This window comes from Dipodomys ordii, unplaced genomic scaffold (assembly GCF_000151885.1).
Source record: "Dipodomys ordii isolate 6190 unplaced genomic scaffold, Dord_2.0 Scaffold230, whole genome shotgun sequence".
Lineage (NCBI taxonomy): Eukaryota > Metazoa > Chordata > Mammalia > Rodentia > Heteromyidae > Dipodomys > Dipodomys ordii.
Genome location: NW_012267446.1, coordinates 302,191 through 327,197, shown reverse-complemented (window position 1 = coordinate 327,197; position 25,007 = coordinate 302,191). Strand labels below are relative to the sequence as shown.

The 25,007-nt window shown below is 41.6% G+C and overlaps 1 protein-coding gene and 1 pseudogene across 1 annotated transcript; both read left to right on the top strand.

Moving 5' to 3' along the window:
* LOC106000617 overlaps positions 1 to 8,539 on the top strand; it is a 39,610-nt pseudogene extending 31,071 nt beyond the window's left edge.
* A 352-nt stretch (positions 8,540 to 8,891) lies between these two features.
* LOC106000616 (vomeronasal type-2 receptor 116-like) lies at positions 8,892 to 22,295 on the top strand. The gene is made up of 9 exons (XM_013035899.1): positions 8,892 to 9,094; positions 9,473 to 9,538; positions 11,103 to 11,238; positions 13,197 to 13,315; positions 14,283 to 14,571; positions 14,951 to 15,760; positions 17,967 to 18,194; positions 19,170 to 19,293; positions 21,376 to 22,295. Exons 1-9 carry the CDS (start codon positions 8,892 to 8,894, stop codon positions 22,293 to 22,295), a joined length of 2,895 nt encoding a protein of 964 aa, XP_012891353.1.
* Positions 22,296 to 25,007: the final 2,712 nt, after the last annotated feature.

Below are 25,007 nucleotides of genomic sequence, written 5' to 3'. Positions count from 1 at the left end.
GGAGGGGAATGAAGGCAGCCCGAGAGAGGAAAAGCAAAGACCCAGCGATCCTGTCAGCCAGGATCTGGTAAAAAGGGCCCCTGACGAGCTTCTCTTCACTAACAGCCCAGGGGCTCCGACCGGTAAGAGGCTCCCAAAACACCACTGCCCCTCCTCAACCATCCCACCTGCCACATTCCCTTACACCCTGACACTCCCACGCGGGGTGGCTCTGCGGCTGACTGTGCTGGTTGAAGGAGGCAGAGAGACCCGAGGCTCATGAGCACCGGCCTGAAAGGTACCATGTGCTGGAGTGAGGAAGGGGAGGAAGGCGAGAGCAGCCCACGCAGGAGCACAGGGTGACCCTGGGCCCTCAGTACACAGCCCCATGGGAGAGAAGCGGCTGGTGCTTCTTCTGATCGGGGCTTATTCCAAGCACAAGGTGTTACTGCTCTTCAAAACCAGAAGTCTCAGCACCTGCCTCATCAGATGGTAGCTCTGTAAAGTGTCCCCTTCCACCCAGTAAGTTTTTCTTTTTGTTCCAGGACAGGCAGTCAGGTGAAGATGCAGACACAGCTCAAAGCTGAGCACCGAGTTGAGCACCGGCACTGGATAAACGTAAAAGATTACTGTGCACAACCTGACTTGTGTACCTATAGTTATTTCCATATCAACAACCGTGGTGTTCACATTCATGTATCAAAGTACAGATCGGAGACAAGCCTTGAAAAAGAAAACAGAGCATTTTACATTTCCTACATTAATTGGTGCCTCAGAGAGATAGAACACAGACACCTGCCTCCAGCCCTCTGCATTTCTAGCAATCACCACCTCTTTACAAATCTATGAGAACAAGAATGATTCAGAAGAGTCCCTTAAGACATCAAAAGTGTTGAGGAGCTTGAAGTGGGAATATTGTCAGACCACCACCACTGCATTATACAGTCAGGAGTCCAAAGGACAAGCAAGCTCATATCTCTGAGTGCAGAGATCTTGACATCATTCAATGCTGTAGCTGTGGCTCAGTGGAGTGATGTCACCCACACATGCATGACAGAAATCCACACAGTATTGTTTCTAAGTCTCCTGAGCCATTGCTGGAAAACAGAAAAGCATCTGCACAAAGATAGAAATAGGAAGCCCAACAGATTATTCCATTTACAATGACTCAAAGAAGAGAGTGCTCACTGTTCTGTGGGTGCTTATGTAATGGCTGCTATTGTTGGGCAACTATGTATTCAACACAGGGGAGTTGATGAATTTTACTACAATAAACCTTCAAGGAGAACAAAAACAGCCTAACTCAATAAAGTGAATGAGTGTTAGACTGCCATATCAAAGTCTACATCAAACTTTATGAAGTCTCTGATCAGTTGCCCACTAGAGAAAATGAAACTTCAAATCCAATAACTTTTTGCCCTTTATTGAGTACAAACTTACAATTTTGGGCTAAAAATTAATAGGTAGTTGTCCTTATACATTCAACATATTCCAATAGTAAAGGAAGTTAGTATTAAGTCATTTCTAAGGAAAGAGTCTAAGGTATAAGGCACCTATTCCTGGATTCTCAGCAAAATAAAATGAATGTTTACCTTATCAAAGAAGACAACCTACCAGAATAATTCTGATCTCATGTCTTTTGCCCATGAGCAGTGAGCCCAATGCAAACACAGTTGTAACAGTTTGTGTTTAAACAGTCACAAGTTACATTAAAATTGCTCACACTTAGTTGAGTACCAGTGCCTTAGGACTGTAAACTTAGTTCCTCAGAAAGCTGATATGTGAGGATCATGGTTCCAAGCCATCCTGGGAAGGAAAGTTCATGAGTCTTTTATATTCAGTAAACCAACAAAAGTCAGAATGTATACGTGGTTCAAGTGGCAGAGCACTCACTTTACACAAAAACAATGCTCAGAAACAACACCCAGACCCTGGTTTCAACTATCAGAACCAACTCCAAAAAAACAAAACCCATAAGAACATCAGCTCATTTTAATTTCTTTAGGTGGCCAAGATGGAAATTCACTGTGAAGTATAGAAAGATAAGGCATATGAAATTAAAAGAACAACACAGAATACAGAGATCATAGCTTGGCAAAAATAGGAAGTTGTGAATAATATCATTGATGCTGTTATTTTTTTTGTCAGTCTCGGGACTTGAACTCTGGGCCTGGGTGCTGGCCCTGAGCTCTTCAGCTCAAGGAGAGTGCTCTACTACTTAAGCCATAGCACCAATTGTGGTTTTTGGGGGATTATTTCGAGATAATAGTTTCAGAGACTTTCCTACCTGGGCTGGCACTGAACCACAATCCTTAGATCTCAGCCTGTGAGTAGCTAGGATTACAGGTGAAGGCCATCAGCACCCCACCATTGATGGTGTTTTGATAACTGAGGTCCAGGCCTTTAATATTTTTGCAATAGTTCCTTTTCAGTACTCAGAAAGAGTTTAGAATAATACATGTATTGTAGTTAGGGGAAGACTTCAACAGGAAACAGAGCCAGTGCTGTGTAGGTAGAAAAAAAAACATTGGTTACCCATTCTGCTAACCAAACACAACTAAGGACATATAAAACTTGGTGAACTGTGAACACAAGTGTGAAATAATTTTTACTGGCTACCCAAAGCAATTATGTTTTTATGTATGGTTAAGAAGTGATATTTCCAAGACTCTTAATGTATCAATTACATCATTACTTACTAGGTAGAGCTATATCTGCCTTTAGACACAACTAGGGGGTAAAGAACCAAAGATCTTTTCAAGCTTAGAGCCCAAGGAAAGCTCAGCCTCGATCCTCAGGACTGACAAACCAGGAATTGGCCAGGGCCAGCCTCTGTCTCAGAGGATACAAGCGTGGAACCTATAGCTGTCCAGGAGACACTCAAATAAAGGAGAGAAAGGATGGGCTCATCATTGACTTCCATAGGACCTTGGTAAAATCAATGCCCAGAGCTCACAATTAGTCAATTTGTGCATCATATCGGACCAAATCTCTAAGGACACCCAAATAGAAATGGAAGAAGAGGAGAAAAGAGAACAAGAGAAACACTACATTTTTGAGGGGATCTCTTTAGCCATGCTGGCAAAAGATAGTGTGTCCTTTTCTTTCATTCCTTTTTTTCTACTTACATTTTTCAGATGCATTGTTGTTCAATCACCTCTTGATTGGACTAAATTACACATCATAAAAGTGTTAGTTTTACAATGAGATATGAGAAAGTAAACAAGACACAAGAAACAAAGATTGGCTTCTTAATTTGTTATATAGTTTCTAGATGACTCTATATACTGGACCACATATATGGTGTATAAGCATGCACACCGAAGGGAAGCTAAGTGGAGGGCAAAGAACTATAGGACAATGGGTGAAAAAAAATACAGCAGAGGGGCCCATCAGCGGCACTGGTCATTGATGAAAGTGAACTAAGCAACTCAAGGCTGGTGATGGGAGGGAGGGAAAGAGAGAGGAAGATGAAACAGCTGATACTGAGCAAAAGGAAAGAAATGTACATATCACCCAATTTGGAGGAAACAGTTTTATTGTTAAAGTCTGCAGAGTTCATAAGCTTTGTAGATCAAGACAATGACAAGATGCATTGTGAAGGTTAAAATGTGTTAGTGACATTAGCTAAGTATCGCTATGCCACAATACTGTGAAATTTATGTAATTACTCTCAATAAAGAAAAAGTGTTACTGTTTTAAAGTACTGACTAAAACATTGAGTCATCTGTATTAACTTTTCACATCCTTGTGGAAGTCTATTATTAAATTCATTATTAATTTCAATATTATACATGAAATTTTTTTCAAGTCAGACACCAATGGCTACTTTAGAAGGCTTGGATTTGAGGATCACAGTTCAAAATTAGTCTGGACAGAAAAGTGTATGAGACTCCATCTTTAACTTTACAAGAAAAAAATACAGGATGGGAAGTATTTCTCAAATGGTAAAATGCCAAGTGTGATTTACAAAGCCAAGAAAGGGAGTTTGGGTCCTGACTTCCAGGGCTGGTGCACACGCACACACACACACACACACACACACACACACACACAGGATTTTTTCCATAAATTAATTTTTATTCCCTTTTCTTCCCACCACCCAACTCTGAAAACCATCAATCCTGTCTTTAACTTTTTTTAAAGCAAGTGATGTCTTTTCTCACGATGGTCTGTGGATGCCACTGTGGGCATTACCAATGATGCCAAAGGCTCAGCAGATACCAGGAAATAAAAAAGTGGGGAGAGAAAAAAATACCCAATATATTAAATAAAAACGAACCAAGGGAGGGAGATGGAGGGTGGGGAGATGGGAGGGTAAGGATGGGAAGGGGGAAATAAAGGAGGAGGCAACTGCTTGATAAGAAATGTACCACCCATTACCTTGCTCATGTAATTGCAACTCCTCTGTATGGTATTTTCAAATTAAAAATAAATCATAAATTTTTTTAAAAAAGAAAAACAACCAAATCTGCCTGAGCAGGAAAAAAAAAAGAAAAGAGATGTCCATACTTTACAGGTGAGTCATCTCAACCTGGAGAGGGGCCAGAATAGCAGGAATAGGCTATGGATCCCACCCGTTCCCTCTGGACATGCTGCTCAGGATATGCCCCGAGTTGGTGTTGCTGAACAAACCCTCAGACATGGGCAAGGCCCTAGCCATATGCAGCCCCTCATGCTCAAGGCCCACGTCTCCTTCCTATGATGCTCACTGCCCCTGCCCCAGGGCATGCTGGGAGTATCCTTCCCCTTCCAGAGCAGGACCCTGAGCCCCATCTTGTCCGGAGGCACCAAAGAATGTGAAGGGGCTAAGCAGCTCAGACATGCTGTTTGTCATGTCTGGGGACCTCTTGATGCACCCGGTGAGGCCTCCACCCTAGGTTGGTTGGCCTAGTAGTGGTGGATCTGGAAGCTCCCAGAGACAGAAGCCGCACTCCTGCACTAACAGGTGGTGAACAGCTCATGGACCAACCGGAAGTCTCTGTGTATGTTCCCAGGAGGATCTGGCACTGTACTGATAGCTTTCACCAGCCAAAGGGATAGAAGGTAGAAATTTTCTAACTGGCTTTGAGACCATCCAAAGCTAAGAATATTGCCTTGAGTTTGATGGTTTTCTCTTTTTTCTTCTCTTATTTTTCCACTTCTTGCCAATATTAACTAATCCAAACTCATATTTGCCTTCAAACCCCCCACCTCTGGATTCCTTTGATAAAACAATCATGCAGTGTGTGTTCAGATTTTCTACTTTCTTATAGATATGGGTCATATAGATAACGTGCAGTTTGCTCTACATACATACTTTTCCCATTGTGGTTTCCTTTAAGGGACAAAGAAAAAAAGTAAAAATTATGTTTAAATTTTCCTGGCTTTGGTTAGATGTAAAACCTAATTTATGTTACACAATTCTTTTTTTTTTGTTGTTTGTCATAGGGCTTGAACTCTGAGCCTAGGCTATGTCCCTCAGTTCTTCAGCTCAAGGCAAGCAATCTACGACTTGAGCCACAGCACCACTCATACTTTTCTGAGTGGTTTATTGAAGGTAAGAGTCTCAACAAATTTTTTGCCGGGGCTGGCTTTTAACCATGATCCTCAAATCTCAGTCTCCTGAGTAGCTAGGATTATGGGTTTGAGCAACCAGCTCCCAGCTATTGCTCAATTCTATTATTATTATTATTATTGCTCAATTCTTTACACGCCAAAAGGCCAATATATGAGTGCTTTTAACTAAAAGTTCCTTTCCTTCAAATATTACCTGAAGAAAGATACAAGAGTGATATGTAAAGTGATGCAATCAGCTGCATTTTGAAAACACCAAGAGATGGTCTGAGATCCCTCAAGTTTGTTAAGTTTGGACCCTTCATGTAATGTCAGTCTACATGTGATTCTCCTGTTCTCTCTCTTTTAAAACTAAATGTGAAATATCAATTTACAACGAGTTTGTCTAAGGATTACTACTTTACATCTTTAAAAATGTCATATTGAGGTCAAATGTTTTCAAAGAGTTAATTAAACATGTAATTTTTAAAAACTAAGTAAGGAATCCAGGTGCAAGTGATTCATACCTGTAATCCTAGCTACTCAGGAGGTTGAGATCTGAGGATCAGGGTTCAAAACCAGCCCTGGCAGGAAACTCTATAGGACTCTTATCTCCAATTAACCACCAGAAAACCAAAAGCTGTGCTATGGCTCAAGGGGTAGAGCACTCTCCTTGAGCTGAAAACTGAGGGATAGCACCTAGACCCAGAGTTCAAGCCCTATGACCAAGGCAAGTTAGTAAATGAAAGTCTTGAGAAAGGGAATTGATGAAAAAAATTGGTTTCATTTGGATAAAAAATGACTTCAGAAGCATAAACAGTCTTCAATTTTTTTTGGTGGGTTGTGGGGCTTGAACTCTGGGCCTGGGTGCTGTCCCTCAGCTCTTCAGCTCAAGGCTAGCACTCTACCACTTCAGTCACAGCACCACTTCCTGTCTTCAATTTTTATACCCACAAAATGTTCAAGTAAGTAGCAGATGAGTACATCTTGAGTTCATAAAATAGAGCTCATTATAAAATAATTAGCAATAAATAAGTTGATTAATTATCCAGAAAATTAATAATAACAGACACTAATGGATTTATGGCCAAAAGGAATATTATAACACCATTGTTAACATAATATGACAAAAGGTATAATATTACATGCATATTACACACCCACTAGTATGGGTGTTTGTTATGTCTATGTTTATATAAGGTGAGTGTTTATCATGACACTACTTAGAAGCTGAGTTGCAGAACCAGGCTCCATTCAAATCAACACATAAATGGAAAAAGTTAATTGAGTCACACAGACACAAGGAGTCTTGAGCATGCAGTTATATGTTTGAGTCAGGAATATGGGAGGAAGTAGAGAGCATCATGTTCAGTTAATCACCCTGACAAATGCAGCAGTGGTATATACTGGACACCGTGTGAAAAATGAAGCCTACAACCTTTAGGTGGGACAGGGAGGGAAAAACTGGGTAAAACTGTAAAAACAGAAATGTATTCAATACCTGATTTACATAATGGTAACTCCTCTGTACAATACATTTACAATACACACAGACAAACAAACAGACATACAGAAAGAAAGCACACAGATAGAGGCAACACAGATCCCCAAGTTTTCTCTTATTTTTGAAATGTAGGGAGAAGAAGGCTTAGAGTACTAGAGTATATAGCAATGGCAATGAAGTAGAAATTGTTAGCTTCTCCAGCAAGGAAACTTGATAAACAGTACAGGCAGAAAAGGCAAACTGCCCACCCTCAGGAGATGGAGGCCCCTAGAGAAGACAGAGGAAAAGGAAAAAGAACAAAATAAAAAGAGAGAGAAAGGGACTTGTGCTGAGCCAGGACCACAGCAGATGTGGAAGTGACCACAGAGTCTGGGGAACTTCTCACTGTGCTAGGGAGTTGTGACCAGGATAGTCCAGGAAGTGACCTGCGTGGATGAGGAAGTGACCTCAGATCGTGGGGTCCTTTGCTTGCTCCCAGTCAGGTGATTGACAGGTGACTACTGGTTTCAGGCAAGTGAAGAGGAAGTGGGGAGGGCCTGTTCTCTTGGACAGACTGAACAGAAATAGTCAGAGTAATAGATGAGGAGAATGGGATAAAAGTTTGTCCTCTGAGCCAGCCATAGATGGCTCATACGGATAATCCTGGGTATAGAAGCAACAAAGATTTCTACCTCAGAACCCAAGTCAGGCTAGGCCCCAGCACTGATGCTCTTGCAAGGTCTTGCTGGCTCCCATCACCAAATAGCATTTGCATCCTTACTTTACCAACTTACATTTGCCAAGCCCTTCCTCATAAATATATGCAGCCAGTTCACAGAACCAGCCACCATGGTGAACTCTGTGCAGAGCAGGACCCTATGCTGTGACCTTGGTTTCACTTCTAGTATGAGGAACTAATAGAAAAGACAGGTAGGGAGACATGGACAGAGCTGGCACCACACAGTTTTATAAGTGGGAACAAGAATTCCTGGAGTACTCAGGACATAATGGGAACACAGCAGAGCAAGACCCATCCATAGAACCACAGCTACCAGGATCCTCAGTGTGCAGGCCTTCTATGTTCCCAGAAAGTCATAGATCGTAGAACATCTCTGTCTAACAAGGACTGCCAATATATTGATAGATGCAGTCTGATGGTCAACAACTTGCAAGCAATGAAGAAGTTCAAGATTCAGAGGGCAAATGTCTAATGGGTTAAGTGCATTGACCTTGAAGTACTGATCTGTAATGGTAGAATTCTGGGACACTGTTGTAAATACTTGCAGCAGTAAAAAAAAAAAAATACATTGAGCTCTTCTGGATTCTTGTGCATGTGCAGTTGGTATAAAAACCTGAATGTGTCATTTCACCAAACTTCTGTGTCTCCCTTTTCCCCAGGTTGTGAGCCTGCCCATCCTCATCTTTGACGGTGCTCCAATAACTCTGACTGGGCCTTTGCTGGCCATGGCACTCTATGACCATTTGACCTTCACATGCCATCCTCTGGTGTCATCCATTCCCATCATCCCTAGTGATCCTTGATTGGTTGTGCTTTCTTTGTTTTCAAGTTTTTACTTTCACACAAGTTTGTGAACAATTCAACAAGAGAGGAATCCATCCCTGGAGGTTCATTATCTACAGTCTTGAATGAAATCATAGTACTGAGGGTGTGGAGAGTTAGATGGTACACATGTTTTCTAACTTCTGTTTTGACCTTGAATCTGGGCCTCAGATGCATAGCCAGAGGGCAGAACAGGCTCTGTATTCCTCTAGGACATTGGAGGCCATCCAGGTAACAAGAAGCCACAAAAACTGAAGATCCATTTAGACACTCACCTGATGCTGCAGGCACAGTCTGCATCCAGAATCACAGCTCCATGTCAAAGCAGCAACAATGTTCCCTGTGGGTCTGACACTGCTTCTCCTCCAGTATCTTCTCCTGAACACTTTCTCTGAAGATGGCAGACGCATTTGCACAGAGAAATCTGTGGCATGCAGCAGAGGAGATGTGCTCATTGCTGGATTTTACCCCCTCTATTCTTGGGAATTAGTCGTTCAAGGCATGAATGACCGTACCCTGCAGCAACAGAACATTCAGTAAGTGATTTCTTGGATTTTCTTAAATTTTGACTTTTCTCTTTGTGTTACAGTCAGAGGTGGGGGAAGTTTGGACACAATCACTGATGTGCTCTGCATCTTCTACACTGCCCTCACTACAACAGCTCTACTTCATTTCAGGTGTTCCCAATGAATATTTTTCTTTCTTCCAAGGGTACAGAGTTTTCTGTCTGTCTTCTACTCCCCATTCCAGAGATGTCCCCACCATCACTGTGACTCCTCCACTCATCACTGTTACTCAGGGTCACTGGGGTGACCAAGAGTCCATACAAAGACACTAAAGAGCAATGTCCCCATCCATAGGGCAAAGGCCAGGGAATCTTCAATCAATTCTGTTCTTTACACTTTTCCAAACAGGACCAATGTTTGGACCTCCTTCGGGGCAATGTTTCTAAGGATAGATATTCAGTTTCTGCTTCTGTGGTAAATTCATTTCAGCAAAACTCTGGGAATTGGGAGCTGCTAGAAAGATCAGTAATAAGAGATGCATGACACATTTGATTTTTTTTCTCTTAACTAAGTTAAGTAAGCTTCTGTATTGCTATCCATGTCTTGGCCTGTCTCCTATGTCATTCTCAGAAACTCTGTTTCCATTCCTTGTTCTCCAACATTTTTCCGGGCTTATTTATTTTTCCCTGCTCATAATTTCATAAACTAGATTTGAATGGTTTTCCACATATATTGTCAGTAATGGATCTTGAACTCTAGGCTTGGATGCTGTCCCTGTGCTATTCAACTTAAGACAAGTGCTCAATTGCTGGCACCACAGTGCAATTTCCAATTTTCTAGTGCTTTATTGGAGATAAGAATCTCATGGACTCTTCTGCCCTGGCTGGCTTTGAACCCTGATCCTCAGATCTCAGCCTCCTGAGTAGATAGGATGACAGGCATGAGCAAAGGTGCCTGGTGTTTTCATATGTTTTATACACATTTTCATTCATGCTTTTGACCCAAGTGAGCTCACTACTTCCAGAGTCATGGATGGATCTTGTCAGACAAGTAGTGTGGAAACACCCTGTATGGGGTTTCTTCAGGAGAAGAATACTTTATTCCATGAGAGATTTATGAGAGTTATTGAAGCCAAATTAATGTGGTGAGGAAGTGAGTGAGAAAGATGGGGCTCATGTGTAAACCCAGCATTAGAAACGTACCCTCATGGGAGGTGGGAGATGTCAGAGCTATCCTCTTCTCTGTCCTTTCTCTAATGAGCTGTGTGTGTGTGTGTGTGTGTGTGTGTGTGTGTGTGCATGTTCACAAATATTCTGCTACTCATGCATCACCTCCAGTCCAGATGGCTGTTCCTTAGCATTTTTTCTGTCATGGCTGGCACTCTACCACTTGACCTACAGCTCTGACCCAGTTTCTGTGGGGGTGTTTGCACATAAAGCATGTCACAGACATTCCTGCCCAAAGTGACTACAAAACATAATTATCCTATATCATCCTCTGTAGTAGTTATAATTGCAGGCCTGTGCTACCAGTTCCCAATTCATATTTAGTATTACTGACATTCTAGATGTCAAGCCTCCGTTAAATTGTACACAATGACGTCAGCAAACATCCATGAGAGTTGAGATTCTCTCTATGAGAATTTCCCTAAAATGATTATATTGAATGCTAGGAGAACTCATCTTTCTGCAACATTCTTGATTCATATTGGCATGTGGTACCATCGGGCCTTTGAAATGTCTCCGAATTATACCAGTCTCACTGGTCTGGCTTTGTATCTGTCTTTCCAGAAATGCCAGTCAGGCTTCAGTGTTCCTGAGTATGTAGTGACTTCCACAATGTCAACACTAGAGTCAGCCCAGGGCCTGTGAGAAGTCAGCAGTGAGGCAATAAACCACTTCAGTACCAGAGAAAACCAAAGGCAATTTTGGTGACAAATACTCTGTGGTTCTAAAAACCTCATGAGAACCCCAATGAGTCATGGGTCCAAATATGCCTTCTATTGGGTGCACAGGGGACCCATATGCCTCATCCACAGGGAATGGCCGTTTGCGTGGATTCGGCCTAGCAGTAGCATGATCTGTGTGCTGGAACTGGCATTAGACAAAGCTGTGGCCACCAGAACTCTATTACACCTGGAATACCAAACTGCAGGGTCACCAAAACAGATGAAGGTAAATGAAATTTCCCTTTAAAAATAGGGACTCTTCACTTGGGATCCTGGACTCTGATCGCAGAAGAAGAAATTCTAGACTAGTCACAACAGGATGAAAATGTGGCAGAGCTTTCCTCAGTAAGGAAGCAAACAAACAAGCAGGTAGACAAACAGTAAACAGAAAGGCAAAGACACACTCTAACTGAGGAGAGACACTCAGCTCTTGGGCTGCCAGGGGTATTCAGATGGTAAAGGCAGGAGGTCTGACTTAAAAGTTACACAAACATAGGTTTGTCAACTTTGCTCTAATCACTCCTGGTGTTACACTTTCTGAATTTCTGTATGTTTTTGGCCATTCTTTCCACGTGATTATCGTTGAGGGAAGGAAGGTGTGCTGTTGTCTATATTTGGCATAGGATGTTGCTTAAGTTTTGGGGGAGTGTCTTGTGGAGAAGGCATTTGTCCTACAAGACAACTGCTAATTCATATGCTGAGAAATGTATCTCTCAGGAAGCAATGCTGCCTGTTGCCTCTCTTTGATGTAAAGATGTTAGCCCTGTGTTTCTAAATCACATGTTTTTGAGTTGCCTACTCTAGGACTCATTTTTTCCTTAATTTATCCAGCTGCTTTTTGTGCTCAATGATTTTGGTCCCTTAATCTTAAATTATGTAGATGGATGAATAGCTCTCTGTTTGCTGTGAGCTTCCCATACCTCATTTTTTACTATTCTATTCCATTTTCTCCTAAATTACGTCATTCCCTTAACATTAAGGGAAGTAGATTGACAAGCTTTAAGCTTGAGTTTTTGAATTCCTGGCATGCATTAACCAGGCCTCATTTTCCTTAGTCTATCCTGCCTGAGTACAGCATCCTCAGTCTACTGCGATCAAGACCAAAACAGTGCTGGGTGAGTACTAAGATTAATTCAAGCTAAATATGGTAGAGGTGTGCTCATGAGCCAAGATGCCCACAACCATACACAATTAGTGATAGCTAATATAGAATTCAGATTGTCTGGTGGTAGATGACTTTCTCAGGTATTGAGGTGATTACAGAATCTGCCATAGACTGTCCTGGCTATATGGTCATGGCACAGTTCTAGTGCTATTACCTAGCCCACACTAAGCTCTGGGACAATATCACCATCTTACTTCCCTGTCTTACCAATTATAATTGGGATGGAAAACCATGCAATGCTACAGCAGCATGGTAAGGGTTGTAAAGGAAGCCACAAGCTGGGCATGGGTGGTTGATGCCTAGAATTCTAGCTACTTAGGAGGCTGAGATATGAGGACCGGTGTTCAATTCCAGCCCAGGCAGAAGAGTCTGTGAGACTTTTATCTCCAGTCAAACAAAAGAAAGCCAGAAGTGGCACTGTGCCTCAAGTGCTAGAGAGCTAGTCTTAAGCTGAAGATTTTAGGGTCAGATCACAGGCATAGATTTCAAGCCCCACAACCAACAAAAAAAAAAGCCGCAGGACCATCTTGGTGAACAACACCATCTACTCAGTCTATCTAGCATCCCCAAAGCCCAAACTGTCATGTGGATACACTTAAGCCACACTCTAGGTTATGCTGCTGTAGACCAATGCACACTGGATTCCTAGAGAGACATCAGTTTCTGCCTGGTGCCATCTTGAGCTCTGTCTTTCTAGGGCAGTGGTCCCTGAAATTATTCACTGAGCAACCAGACTGGACTGAGCCAGATAACAACAGAGTCACATAGTCACAGTGGCTTCACAAAGCTAAGCAAGAAGACAGGTGTCAGCCTACTCCACCCATGGTGGAAACTGATGGAAATGGCATTTGGTTCTGCCTCAGCGACCTTCCAACACCTCCTGAAAGAATCTAATGGAAGCTGTGGTGCTAGCACCAAACAGTGCCTCTAGTTTATTCTGGATTATTGGTCCAACCATGACATGCCTGACAAAGGTTTCTAAGAAAAACTCTGACCCAAACTTCTGCCCTGCTTACTAGGAGGTTGTATCCCATATCTGCTGTCGTTCACAAGATTGGAGGAGAGAGGTTGATGCAGTGTCTTCCTTCTCTGTCCGACACCAGTTCCAGAAGCACAATCTAAAGGTCTGGACCCAAGAGTAGAAACTATAAGCACTTCTCCAGCACTGGTTTCAGTGTATGGGGATGGTGCTGAGATTTAACTTTAATTCTCTCCCTCCCTGCAATGTCAGAGGGTTTCTGCCCATAATGAGAAACTAATGCTGGTAATGGGGAAGAACATGGAGAAGGATTCTTCACCATTTTTTCACAAATACTTTTCTCTTGTTTGTTTGACTAGAGAAGTATCCTCCAGTCCACACTCCCTGACTCTCATCTGTTCTTTGTTGGTTGAGGCAATCTTCATGTTCTCGCTTCTGGGCTGCCATTTTTCTCTGCTTCTAGGGAATCCCCTTGAATGATGACATTCTCTGAGTCAGTTTAGTGGACCTCTACCACATCAAATGAATTTTGTATTTCTGTGATTTCTTTACTTTCCTCACAAGGCAAGATTCACTTCTTCACAGAAGGATGCACCATTGGCAAATGTGTGGCAAGTGAGCACAGACACAAAGCAGCCTGCTTTCCTATTTACTTCTAACATAGCAGGACCTGCTTCTCTGCTCATACTGGTATAACTCACGTGGACAATCTACTCCCAATTGTAATTGTATATCTTATGAGTTTTTCCATATGCACAGCTAGTTTAAGGTACTAAATTATTTGGGATGTGAGTTAGGCCTGCTCCTATGTCACAGTAGACAGCAGTGTTTTTCACATATCCACACAAGGCCAAGAGGAAAAGCCAGCTTACTCACTCCCTCCACCCTCTCTCTCTCTCTGCAATCTCAAAAGAATAGTCATTTCATATATGCTGATCAAGGCCTGTTCAGGAATTTTCCCAATTCTAAGAACTTTTCTTAGACTCAAAATTAGAATGCCATCCCATTGGATCTATACATATTACTGTGTGTAGAAATCAACATTTGATTCAACAAAGTCATGAGATTTGCAGTTAATCATTTGTAATACTTGCATACCTACCCAAATTGTGTGATTTCTGTGCAGGATCAACTTAAAGAAATACCAACTGCTTCTCACCCTGCTGCTGGCTGTGGAGGAGATCAACAAGAATCCCCATCTGCTACCCAACATGACTCTGGGGTATGAGATCTATAGTGCACATTACTCAGGTACTGATCTGTTAGAGGATGCACTCACTTGGCTGTCTGGGAAGAATAAAAACATCCCTAATTACACCTGCAGAAGAGACAGCAAAGCTATAGCAGCACTCACAGAAACCTCAAGCACATTCTTCCCAATAGGGACACTGCTGGACCTCTACAAACTTCCACAGGTGAGTCTGGGAGAGGTGGGCAGATGTGAAGCCATATCCAAAGTGACTCTGTCCTCAACAGGCTGAAGAGGAGGTGGTATCACAAACCCTTCCAAATGCATAACCTCACAGGGAGAAGCCTCCAAAAGTGGGTGGGATATACACATTTTCATTGCTGCAAATAAAAGTTGGGGTGTTGAGCGAGGAAAGGATGACCCACAGCTATAAACCTTATCTGTACATATCTACAAAGGGTTCAGAACATGGGAGATGACTTTGCAAATGGGATAAGCAAACTTTTGTTCCCACCACTCTACTACCAGTTGTGTCGTTCACGTCAGGACTGAGATTTGCCTATGACCATCCTCTTCCTGATGTTGTTTCCTTTTGTTCCCTGCAGTTCAGCTTTGGGACATTTGATCCTCTCCTGAGTGACCATGGAAAGTTTGGTACTGTCTATCAGATGGCTGCCAGGGACTCAGGTCTAGCCCTGGCCATGGTCTCCTTGATGCTTCATTTCAGCTGGAACTGGGTGGGACTATTCATCACCGAAGACAACTATGGTATGTGGTTCCTCTCAGAATTGAGAGAAGAGATGGGCAAGAGTAGAGTCTGCTTTGCCTTTGAGAACATGATCACTTACAGTGTTCTTTCAGATTTCTCAAATGATCTATCGATGCAGCGCCAGTTAATGGACTTATCAACCAATGTGATTATCATTTATGCGGACAGTAAATTTCTACTAGGCTTCATTCTTAAATTTAGGCACTTTTTAATTACAGGCAAAGTCTGGGTCCTGAACTCACCCTATGATGATGTGACTATTACTAAAAGACATTTTCTGATTGACTCTTTCCATGCACCTCTTATCTTCTCTCACCATCATAGAAACACTGCTGGGTTCACCAATTTTATTCTGACAGAGACCTTCTCCAAGACCTCAGCAAATAATTCCCTTCTCAGGTCATGGATTCAGTCTGTTTATTGCCTACTGATTAAGTCTGACTGCAGAGACTTGGGGCACTGTTCATACAATGCCACACTGCATTGGTTGCTGAGGCACATTTTTGACATGACCATGTCAGATGAGAGTTACAACATCTACAATGCTGTGTATGCTGTGGCCCATGCCCTCCACCAGATGTTTCTTCATTACATTGAAGAGCCAAGAGTGCACAATGGGCAACCCAGGGTATTCCTCTCTTCACAGGTAATGGCTTTGCTTTTGGGTGACCTACTCTAGCCATGCACAACTTCTATATAAGCTTTCATAGCAGATGCAACTAGGTTGTCTGGCACCATTTTGGCTTATACAAGGAAGTCTGTTGTGCTCTCCATGAAGTGATGGAAGAGCTGTGAAAACAATGTTCTTGAAGAACGCTGTATCCGTGACAAGGTAGTGCTGTGTCTTCTGTCCCCATCCTCACTATGTGTGGAAAAAGCCATCCCCTTTTCAATAGGATATATTCAAATTCTCCTTGCACCTTTTGAAAATAACAGATTAAGGGTGACTAGTTCTTTTATTTATTGTGAAAATACTGTACAGAGGTGTTACAATAACATGGGCAAGATAATGAGTACATTTTTTGACAAGCATTGTAGCCTCCTCCTTTGTTTCCCCTTCCCATCCCTTCCCATTGTCCCTCCCCCGACCTCCCTATCCTATCCTCTTCCCCTGGAACAAAAGCTGTGAAGTTCGTTTTTGACATAACGACTTGTACATCTCATTGTTGCAATGGGTCCACCTGTATCCCTATTTAAACAATTGTTTTTCCCCTTCCCCTCTACAAATTATACCAACATCAAATACAGTGAAAGCAAGGGTTATACTGTGGGGGATGGACATACAAAGCAACAAAGACATAAACTTATAAATGTGTTAGCATCAATCGCATTAAATAAAAAACATTTCAATATGTATCTTAGGGTTCATTTTCCTCACATCACCTTATCTGACCTTTTCTGCTTGACTCAGACATATACTAGGTATTGCTAATAAAGGAAACCATGGGACTATGTTTCTTTGGGCCTGGATTACTTCACTTAAAAAAATTTTTCCCAAGTCTTTCCATTTCCTAACAAATTGGGCAAAAAATGTCATTCTTTCTGATGGAGGCATAGAGTTCCATTTTGTATATACAACACATTTTCTTGATCCATTCATCTACTGAGGGGCATCTCGCTTGGTTCCACATCTTAGCTATAGTAACTAATTCTGCAATAAACATAGTCGTGCTAGTAGCTTTAGTGTGGTCTTGTTTGTAAACATTTCGGTTAATGCCCAAAAGTGGGGTTGCTGGGTCTTAGGGGAGCTCTATGTTGAGTCTTTTGAGGAGTGGAGTCTTTTGAGTAACCTCCATACTACTTTCCAAAGTGGTTGAATATGTTTACACTCCCACCAACAATACAGTAAGGTTCCCTTCTGTCCACATTCCCTCCAGCATCTGTTGTTATTAGAGTTCTTGATTTTAGCCATTCTAATTGGATTGAGGTGGTATCTCAACATTGTTTTGATTTGCATTTCTTTTAGGGATAGGGATGTTGAGCATTTCTCCATGTGTCTATTGGCCATCCTTCTTTCCTCTTCAAAGAAGCTTCTCTTTAAGTCTTTAGCCCACTTATTTATTGGGCAGTTGTTTCTTTGAGGATTTGTTGTTGGGGCATTGAATTTTTTGAGTTCCAAGTATATTTTAGATATGAGACACTTGTCCGTTGTATGTCTAGTAAAGATCTTCTCTAAGGGTGACTAGTTCTTGGAAACCTAATATTGCCTAGACACAAGTGGCTCACACCTGTGGTTCACTCATGACTCCAATTAACCACCAAAAAGCCAGAGGGGGAGCTGTGGCTCAATGGACAGAATGATTACTTTGAAAAGAACAGAAAAAAAAAAGAGTTGAGTGCCTAAGGTATGAGGTTGCACCACAGGCAGGAAGGCACACACACACAGACACAGACACACACACAAACACACACACACACACACACACACACACATGCAGTGAACTAAGTCTTGCTTCAGGTAATCTTTCATAGTTGTCGAAAATATTCTATGATTCTACTTAGTTCATTATTTACCCATATTTCAGACTGATTCTCTGATCAGAATCACAAAATAAGTGATTGGAATGCACTTTAGAGAGTCTGTTGAGGTCTATCATATGATAATTCATTATTTGATTGGATATGGCTGCAGTTTCATTCCCTTGAAATTGAGTTTCTGCATCCCATCCTGGATACCCAGGTTTTAGAACTTGGTAACACTTTAGTCTGCTGTGGGCCTGCATTTGCTACAATTGGTTGGATTCCTGTGGTGTGTGTGAATCAGGGGATGGGAATGAAGAGTAATCCATTGTTCTGGGGTTCTGTGATAATACTGGGAAGCACTTCACCATATTGTAATGTGTGCCTTTTAGCTGCATCCATTTTTGAAGAAGATCCAGTTTACCAATCCTGTTGGAGACCAAGTGGTTTTGAATGAGGAAAGGAAATTAGAAGCAGAGTATGACATTAAGAGCTTTTGGAATTTTCCAGAAGGTCTGGGACAAAAGGTGAAAGTTGGCGAGTTTTCTACATCTAGGCCACATGGTCAACAACTGGTTTTGTTTGAAAATCTGATAGAGTGGCCCATAGGAATTACCAAGGTGGGTCATTTCTACTTTTGTTACTCTCTCCTTTAAAAAAATTTGTTGTTATTAGGAAGTAGTTGTAGAAAGAGCTTACAGTTCCCCAAGCCAGGTTATGATCACAATGCTTATAGAAAATGTCACCACATCCTTATTTCTCCCCCAGGGTCAGTCGTTTCTAACCATAATATCATGATCTATATATAAATGGGCAATAAGCTTATCCTGTTTTAAAGTTTGTTCAATAAAGCTATGGCTCAGTGTTGTACATTTCAAAACTTTCTGTTTCTGGAAGTTTCTTACTAACAGATTCATGGAGGTAACAGGGGAACATATCATGACCAATATGTTGTTCTATATTTGCATAGTGAATATCATAAAAGTTAAATGACACCTGTGAATCATCATTCCAGCACTGTGACAAAATATCTGAGGGAATCAAATGAGAAGGCAGAAGGGCTTGCTTTGCTTCTGCCTGGAGATTTCAGACCATGGCTGGATAGATTGTTGCTTCTTAGTCTAGTGAGACAGGATGTAATGAAAGGAGCCTCTGCCAGTAAAATTCACCCACTTCGTGACAGCAAGGAAGCCAAGAGAGATGTGAATGGCCCTGGGTATAGCAGCACCTCCAAAGCAATTAGCCATGCTTTAGAGCGTGGGTTTAAAATTTCCCTGAGTGATTTCCTCTCATGCTCTTATTCATCTGTAAACAGATCACCATGTAGGATTAACTCCCATTTCCTAATTTCCTAGAATTAACATCCAACACATCAAGGCTCCATGACTTCCCGATAGTGTGAGTGCTGGGTGTTGAGGCCCCCACATATTCTTCAGCTCATGTCAGATGAAACTGTAAGAAGGTTCAGTAAATTCATTTGCTGTATGCATATAAATATTATGTGTTTTGATGATCATTTCCCCTAAATCACTGGAGTGTCTCAGATGTCAGGTAAAAGGAGAAATGGTCACTAACTTTCATCTAAATATTCTCAGACTCCTCGGTCTGTGTGCAGTGAGAGCTGTGGTCCTGGATTCAGGAAGGCTTCTCTGGAGGGAAATGCTACCTGTTGCTTTGATTGCACTCCTTGCCCAGAGAATGAGATTTCTAATGTGACAGGTGAGTCTGTTAGTTAGAGAAATTCCCCATCTCTCCTTCCTAACCTTCAGTCCATGCAAGCCAGGGGAGTGATCTACAGTAACATGGCAGGAACACACATGCACCTTCATGCAGAGTTCCTGGGCTACCATTAACCATACTTTTCTTAGAAGAAACACCCCCTACCCCTCCATTACATCTCTGATTGTATTTTATAATCTATTACAGGCTTCATCTTAAGAACACCCATGTTCCCTTCTCCTCAATCGCATTTTTTATATTTAAAGAAAATGTTTACCCATAGTTTCCATTACTCGCAATAACTACTATATATCTAGAACAAGAAGAGGTCAAAAGCTATGTACTTATGACCATATAAGTTGATAAGTGAAATGAACACCAAGATAGGGACACAAGTGGTTTTATCCTTATTTTTAATGTATTTATAATGACCATGTGATATTTTTGTTTCTTTGGTACGTCCCACCCACATGGTATAACCCCAGTTTTCAATGTATTGGATTCTGGTGCCCTACATCTTGTATATACATTTTCCTAATTTAGGAAGGGCAAGGAAAAAAACTGCTTATATAGGGATACAGGTTGAACCATTTTAACCAGGAGATGTACAAGACACTATATTGAAAAAGAACTTTAAAACTTTGGCATTGTCAGGGGAGTACTTGGGGAGGTGGACAAGGAAGGGATGGTAAGGCAAAAACAAAGGAGGAGGCAACAATGCTAGATAGGAAATGTACACTTTACCTTACTCATGTAACTTAACTACTCTGTACAGTATTTTTACTATGAAAAACATAAAAAACAGAAAAGGGGGAACAATACTCGATAGGAAAAGTACTCATTACCTTAATCATGTAACTGTAACCACTTTGTACAGTATCTTAACAATAAAACATTTATTTAATAAACAAGGGAGAAATGGAGAAAATAAGAGCTAAACACTGAAAAAAAGAAAATATCAAGGACCAGTTTTTGATCTTTGAAATGATATGCAAATCATCATGGAATTGTGGATCTAACACAGCCTTTCATTCCTGAGTGGCTATTGCCACTCATTTCTAATTAAGTTTGATTTTCTATTTAGCATGCACTAATAATACAAGGGGCTTTGTTGTGGTTACTCCATGTCTGACACTAGCACTAGACTGACTAGCAATTCTTCAAATATAAAAGATTCAGAAGTAGTTTATCATCTCCATTTCATTTCTCTCCTCCCTCCTCCACCTGATCTTTCCCAGACTTTATCATATCAGTGGAGGAGAACTGTTCTCGACACAGATCAAATGCTCAAGAAGTTTGTGTTTGGTGTAATGAGTAGATTGAGGTTTGGATTAGACCCTCTTGTACAAAGTGAAGTGGTTGGGCTGATTCTCTATTCTCCATTATGTCTTGAATGAGTAGCAGAGAGCCAGAGTGGGATGACCTGTCCAGAATGCTGCACATAATGCTGGTAATCATATATTACACCTGTAATCCAAGTGATTCAAGCAGTTGAGATTTGATGATGGAGCTTCAATGTAATGATGTACAGGACATTCAGTAAGATTCTTTCTCACCATTAAGCACTCAAATAGCTGTAATTAGAGCTGTGGCTCAAGTGGTAGAGTGGTAGTTTTGAGCATGAATAATCTGGAAAACTTTCCATGGCCAGAGTTCAAGCACTACAGGAAACACAGACGGATGGAAAGAAGGAAGAAGGGAAGGAGGGAGGGAGGGATGGAGGAAGAGAGGAAAGGAAGAAAGGAAGGTAGGAAGGAAGAAAGAAAGAAAGAAAGAAAGAAAGAAAGAAAGAAAGAAAGAAAGAAAGAAAGAAAGAAAGAAAGAAAAAAGAAAGAAAGAAAGAAAGAGAAAGAGAGGAAAAGAAAAACATAAAAACGGAAAGGGAGGAGGGAAAGAAGAAGAAATGTGTGAAAGAGATATGATGTGAAAGAATTTTGCCATAGAGAATTACTCTAGTAGTATTGAACTCAATACAGGTCTATTGGTGAATCAGAGAAAATGAGATTGCTACTTGAATCAAGGGGGTTGAGAGGAAAGACAAATACTGACAACAAACTAATAGTGATTCTCACACCTCACCAGACATGGAGCATTGTGTCAGGTGTGCAGATGATCAGTTTGCCAACATCCACAGAAATCACTGCCTGAGGAAAACTGAGGGCTTCCTGGCTTATGAAGACCCCTTGGGTATGGCTCTGGCTTGCACAGCTCTTTGCTGCTCTGCACTCACAGCTGCTGTTCTTGGGGTGTTTATCAAGCACCAAGACACGCCCATTGTCAAGGCCAATAACTGGGTCCTCAGCTACATCCTTCTCTTCTCCCTCACCTGCTGCTTCCTCTGCTCCTTGCTCTTCCTTGGCCGTCCCCACACAGCCGCCTGCATCCTCCAGCACACCACATTCGCAGTGGTTTTCACTGTGGCTGTCTCCACGGTCCTGGCCAAGACCATCACTGTGGTTCTGGCCTTCACGCTCACTGCTCCAGGGAGAAGCACGAGGCAGTGGCTGCTCTTCTGGGTTCCTAACCTCCTCATCCCCATCTGCACTTTCATCCAGGTGACCCTCTGTGGACTCTGGCTGCAAATCTCTCCTCCCTTTGTGGACAAAGATGCACAATCTGAACATGGCTACATCATCATCCTGTGCAACATGGGCTCTCTCACTGCCTTCTACTGTGTCCTGGGATACCTTGGCTTTCTGGCCCTGGCCAGCTTCATTGTGGCTTTTCTGGCCAGAAATCTGCCTGACACCTTCAATGAGGCCAAGTTCCTGACCTTCAGCATGCTGGTGTTCTGCAGTGTGTGGCTCACCTTCCTGCCTGTCTACCACAGCACCAAGGGGAAGGCCATGGTGGCCGTGGAGATCTTCTCCATTTTGGCCTCCAGTGCAGGTCTCCTAGGCTGCATCTTTGCCCCCAAGTGCTACATCATCCTGATAAGACCTGAGAGAAATTCTTTCTCCAGGTTCAGGGAGAGATCAGGTTCTGGAAGAAACAAACATTAAGATGAACATAGATGTTACCTAGAATGTTTAGAGGCTCTGAGAGCAATCTGTTCACATCTTAGTTTAATGTGCGGACTTCTTTGAACAAACAAGTTACTCTTATTCATTTCTCTGGTTATGTTAGAGACATAGCACATTCCCAACAAGACCTCCTAAATTTGCATTCTAAATTGGATATTTTATGATTCCTCCAGTGTAATCTGTCCTTTATACTCTCATACTTCCTAATGACTACATTATCTACTGTGCTTTTTCCTTTCTCTTTCCTGTCTCAATTATTCTTCCTACCTATCGTATATGACAGCTTCAATATCACTATATTGCTAAGCTACTGGTATAGGAAGTTACGTTGTTGAACATTTCCATGCTTTCATTATGGCAACTCAAGTCCATTCTCTGACCTAGCTGTATATTTCTGTTCACATATTGTCTATTTTGCTAATATTACTGAATGTATTTTACTGGAAAATCTCTCATTCTCTCTCTTCTTTCTTTAAGAATTTTAGAGCAGGATGTTAATCGGTTTCAATTTCCAACCAGAATCAATGAATGTATTTTTTAGGGATGAAATGCAAGTGCACCAAAATAACTACAGTTGTCCAAATGAGCAGCTGCAGCAAAAGTTTGCTTATTGGTTAGTATTTCTTATTGAAATCCAAAGATACAGAGTACATAATTGGGCAAGCAGAGCCTTGTCATCCCAGTTCCTAAGAATCTTCAATATTAATGGATGGAGGAATGGAATCATTTATAAGAAGAGAAATAGCTCCCCAAGAGAAGACAAAAACATCAGAGAGGCTCAGACTTCAAAACTCTCAATGATCTTTACAGGTCTATGAGAACAAGAATGATTCAGAAGAGTCCCTAAGAAATCAAATTGTTGAGGAGCTTGAAGTAGGAATATTGTCAGGCCACCACCACATTGTACAGCCAGGAGGAGTCAATGGACAAACAAGCACATGTCTCAGAGTCCAGAGATCTTGATGTTATTCAATGCTGTAGCTGTGACTCAGTGGAGTGACATCACCCACACATGCCGAGATAAACATAGCGCTGTCTCTAATTCTGCTGAGCCATGGATGGAAAACAAAAAAGCATCTGCACAGAGACAGAAAATTCTGGAAGCCACACAGATTGTCCCACTTACAATGACTCAAAGAAGAGAGTGCTCACTGTTCCGTATAGGTGCTCATTTAATGATTGCCACTTCTGGTTTTCAGTGGTCCATTGGAGAAAAGAGTTTCATGGAATTCCCTGCCTGGGATGGCTTTGAACTGCAATCCTCTGATCTGAGCATCCTGAGTAGCTAGGATCACAGGCATGAGGCACCAGCACCCTGCCATTGATGCTGCTTTGATAACTGAGGTCCAGACCTTCAATAGGATTGTGATAGTCCCTCTGCAGTACTCAGAAAGAGTTTAGAATAATACAGGTATTGTAGTTTGGGGAAGACCTTAACAGGATCAGAGCCACTACTGTATAGGTAGAAAGAAAAAAAAATTTTGGCTACCCATTCTTGTAACAAAACACAACTATAAGAACGTATAAAACATAGGGAACTGAAGCATTCACACAAGTGGTGAAAGAATTTTTACTGCGCTGTCCTACCATCTGGTTACCCAAAACCATTATGTTGATATTTATAAGTAAGAGGTGGTATTTCCAAGACTATTCATGTATGAAATACATCAGTACTTACTGCGTAGAGATGCTTCTGTCTTTAGACACAACCAAGGGGTAAAGAACCAAGGATATCTTTAAGCCTGGTGCATAAGGAAAGCTCAGCCTCCATCCTCAGGACTGACAGACCAGAAGCAGGCTAGTGCCAGCCTCTGTTCCAGAGGACCGCAGCTGTCCAGGAGATGCTCAAGTGAAGGTGGGAAAGGATGGACTCCTCATTGACCTTAGGAAAATCAATCTCCAGAGCTCACAATTAACCAATTTGTGCATCTTATTGGACCAAATCACTAAGGACTTCCAAAAAGAAATGGAAGAAGAGAAAAGAGAATAGCCACACATGATTTTTGGAGATCTCGTTAGCTATGGTGGCAAAGATAGGGTGTCCTTTCTTCCATTGCTTCATTTTCTGCTTATTTTTTAAGATCCAGTGATATTCAATCTCCATTTGAATGGACTAAATTACATGTCATAAATGTAAACAAGTAAACAAAGTAAACAAGTAAACAAGACCCAAGAAATAAAGGACCTGTTCTTACTTTTCATATAATTTCTAAATCACTCTGTGTTCTTGACGCCATATACGCTGAATAGGCATGCACATCTGAGGGAAGCCAGGAGGAGGGCAAAGAAGTGGAGGAAAATGGGTGAAAAAAATACAGCAGAGGGCCCATCAGCAGCACTGGTCATTGAGGAAAGTGAACTAAGCAACTCAACAGTGATGTTGGGAGGGAGGGAATGAGAGAGAAAGAGAAAACAGCTGATAGAGAGCAAAAAGAAAGAAATGTACATATCACCCAATTGGAAGAAACAGTTTTATTGTTAAAGTCTTCAGAGTTCATAAGCTTTGCAGATCAAGACGATGACAAGATGCATTGTGAAGGTTAAAATGTGTTAGTGACTTTAGCTAAGTATCCTTATGCCACAATAGTGTGAAATTTATGTAATTACAAAATCTCAAAAAAGAAAAAGTGTTACTCTTAAAATATGGACTAAAACCTTGGGTAGTGTGTACTAAATTTTCACATTCTTGTG

Bases quoted from the DNA above. Each gene is read 5' to 3' on its own strand.
- LOC106000616 (XM_013035899.1), top strand. From the start codon at position 8,892: ATGTTCCCTGTGGGTCTGACACTGCTTCTCCTCCAGTATCTTCTCCTG. The intron at 13,316-14,282 runs GTAGAAACTATA...ATTTCTGTGCAG, and splicing joins CTAAAGGTCTGGACCCAAGA to GATCAACTTAAAGAAATACC. The intron at 18,195-19,169 runs GTGGGTCATTTC...AAATATTCTCAG, and splicing joins GGCCCATAGGAATTACCAAG to ACTCCTCGGTCTGTGTGCAG.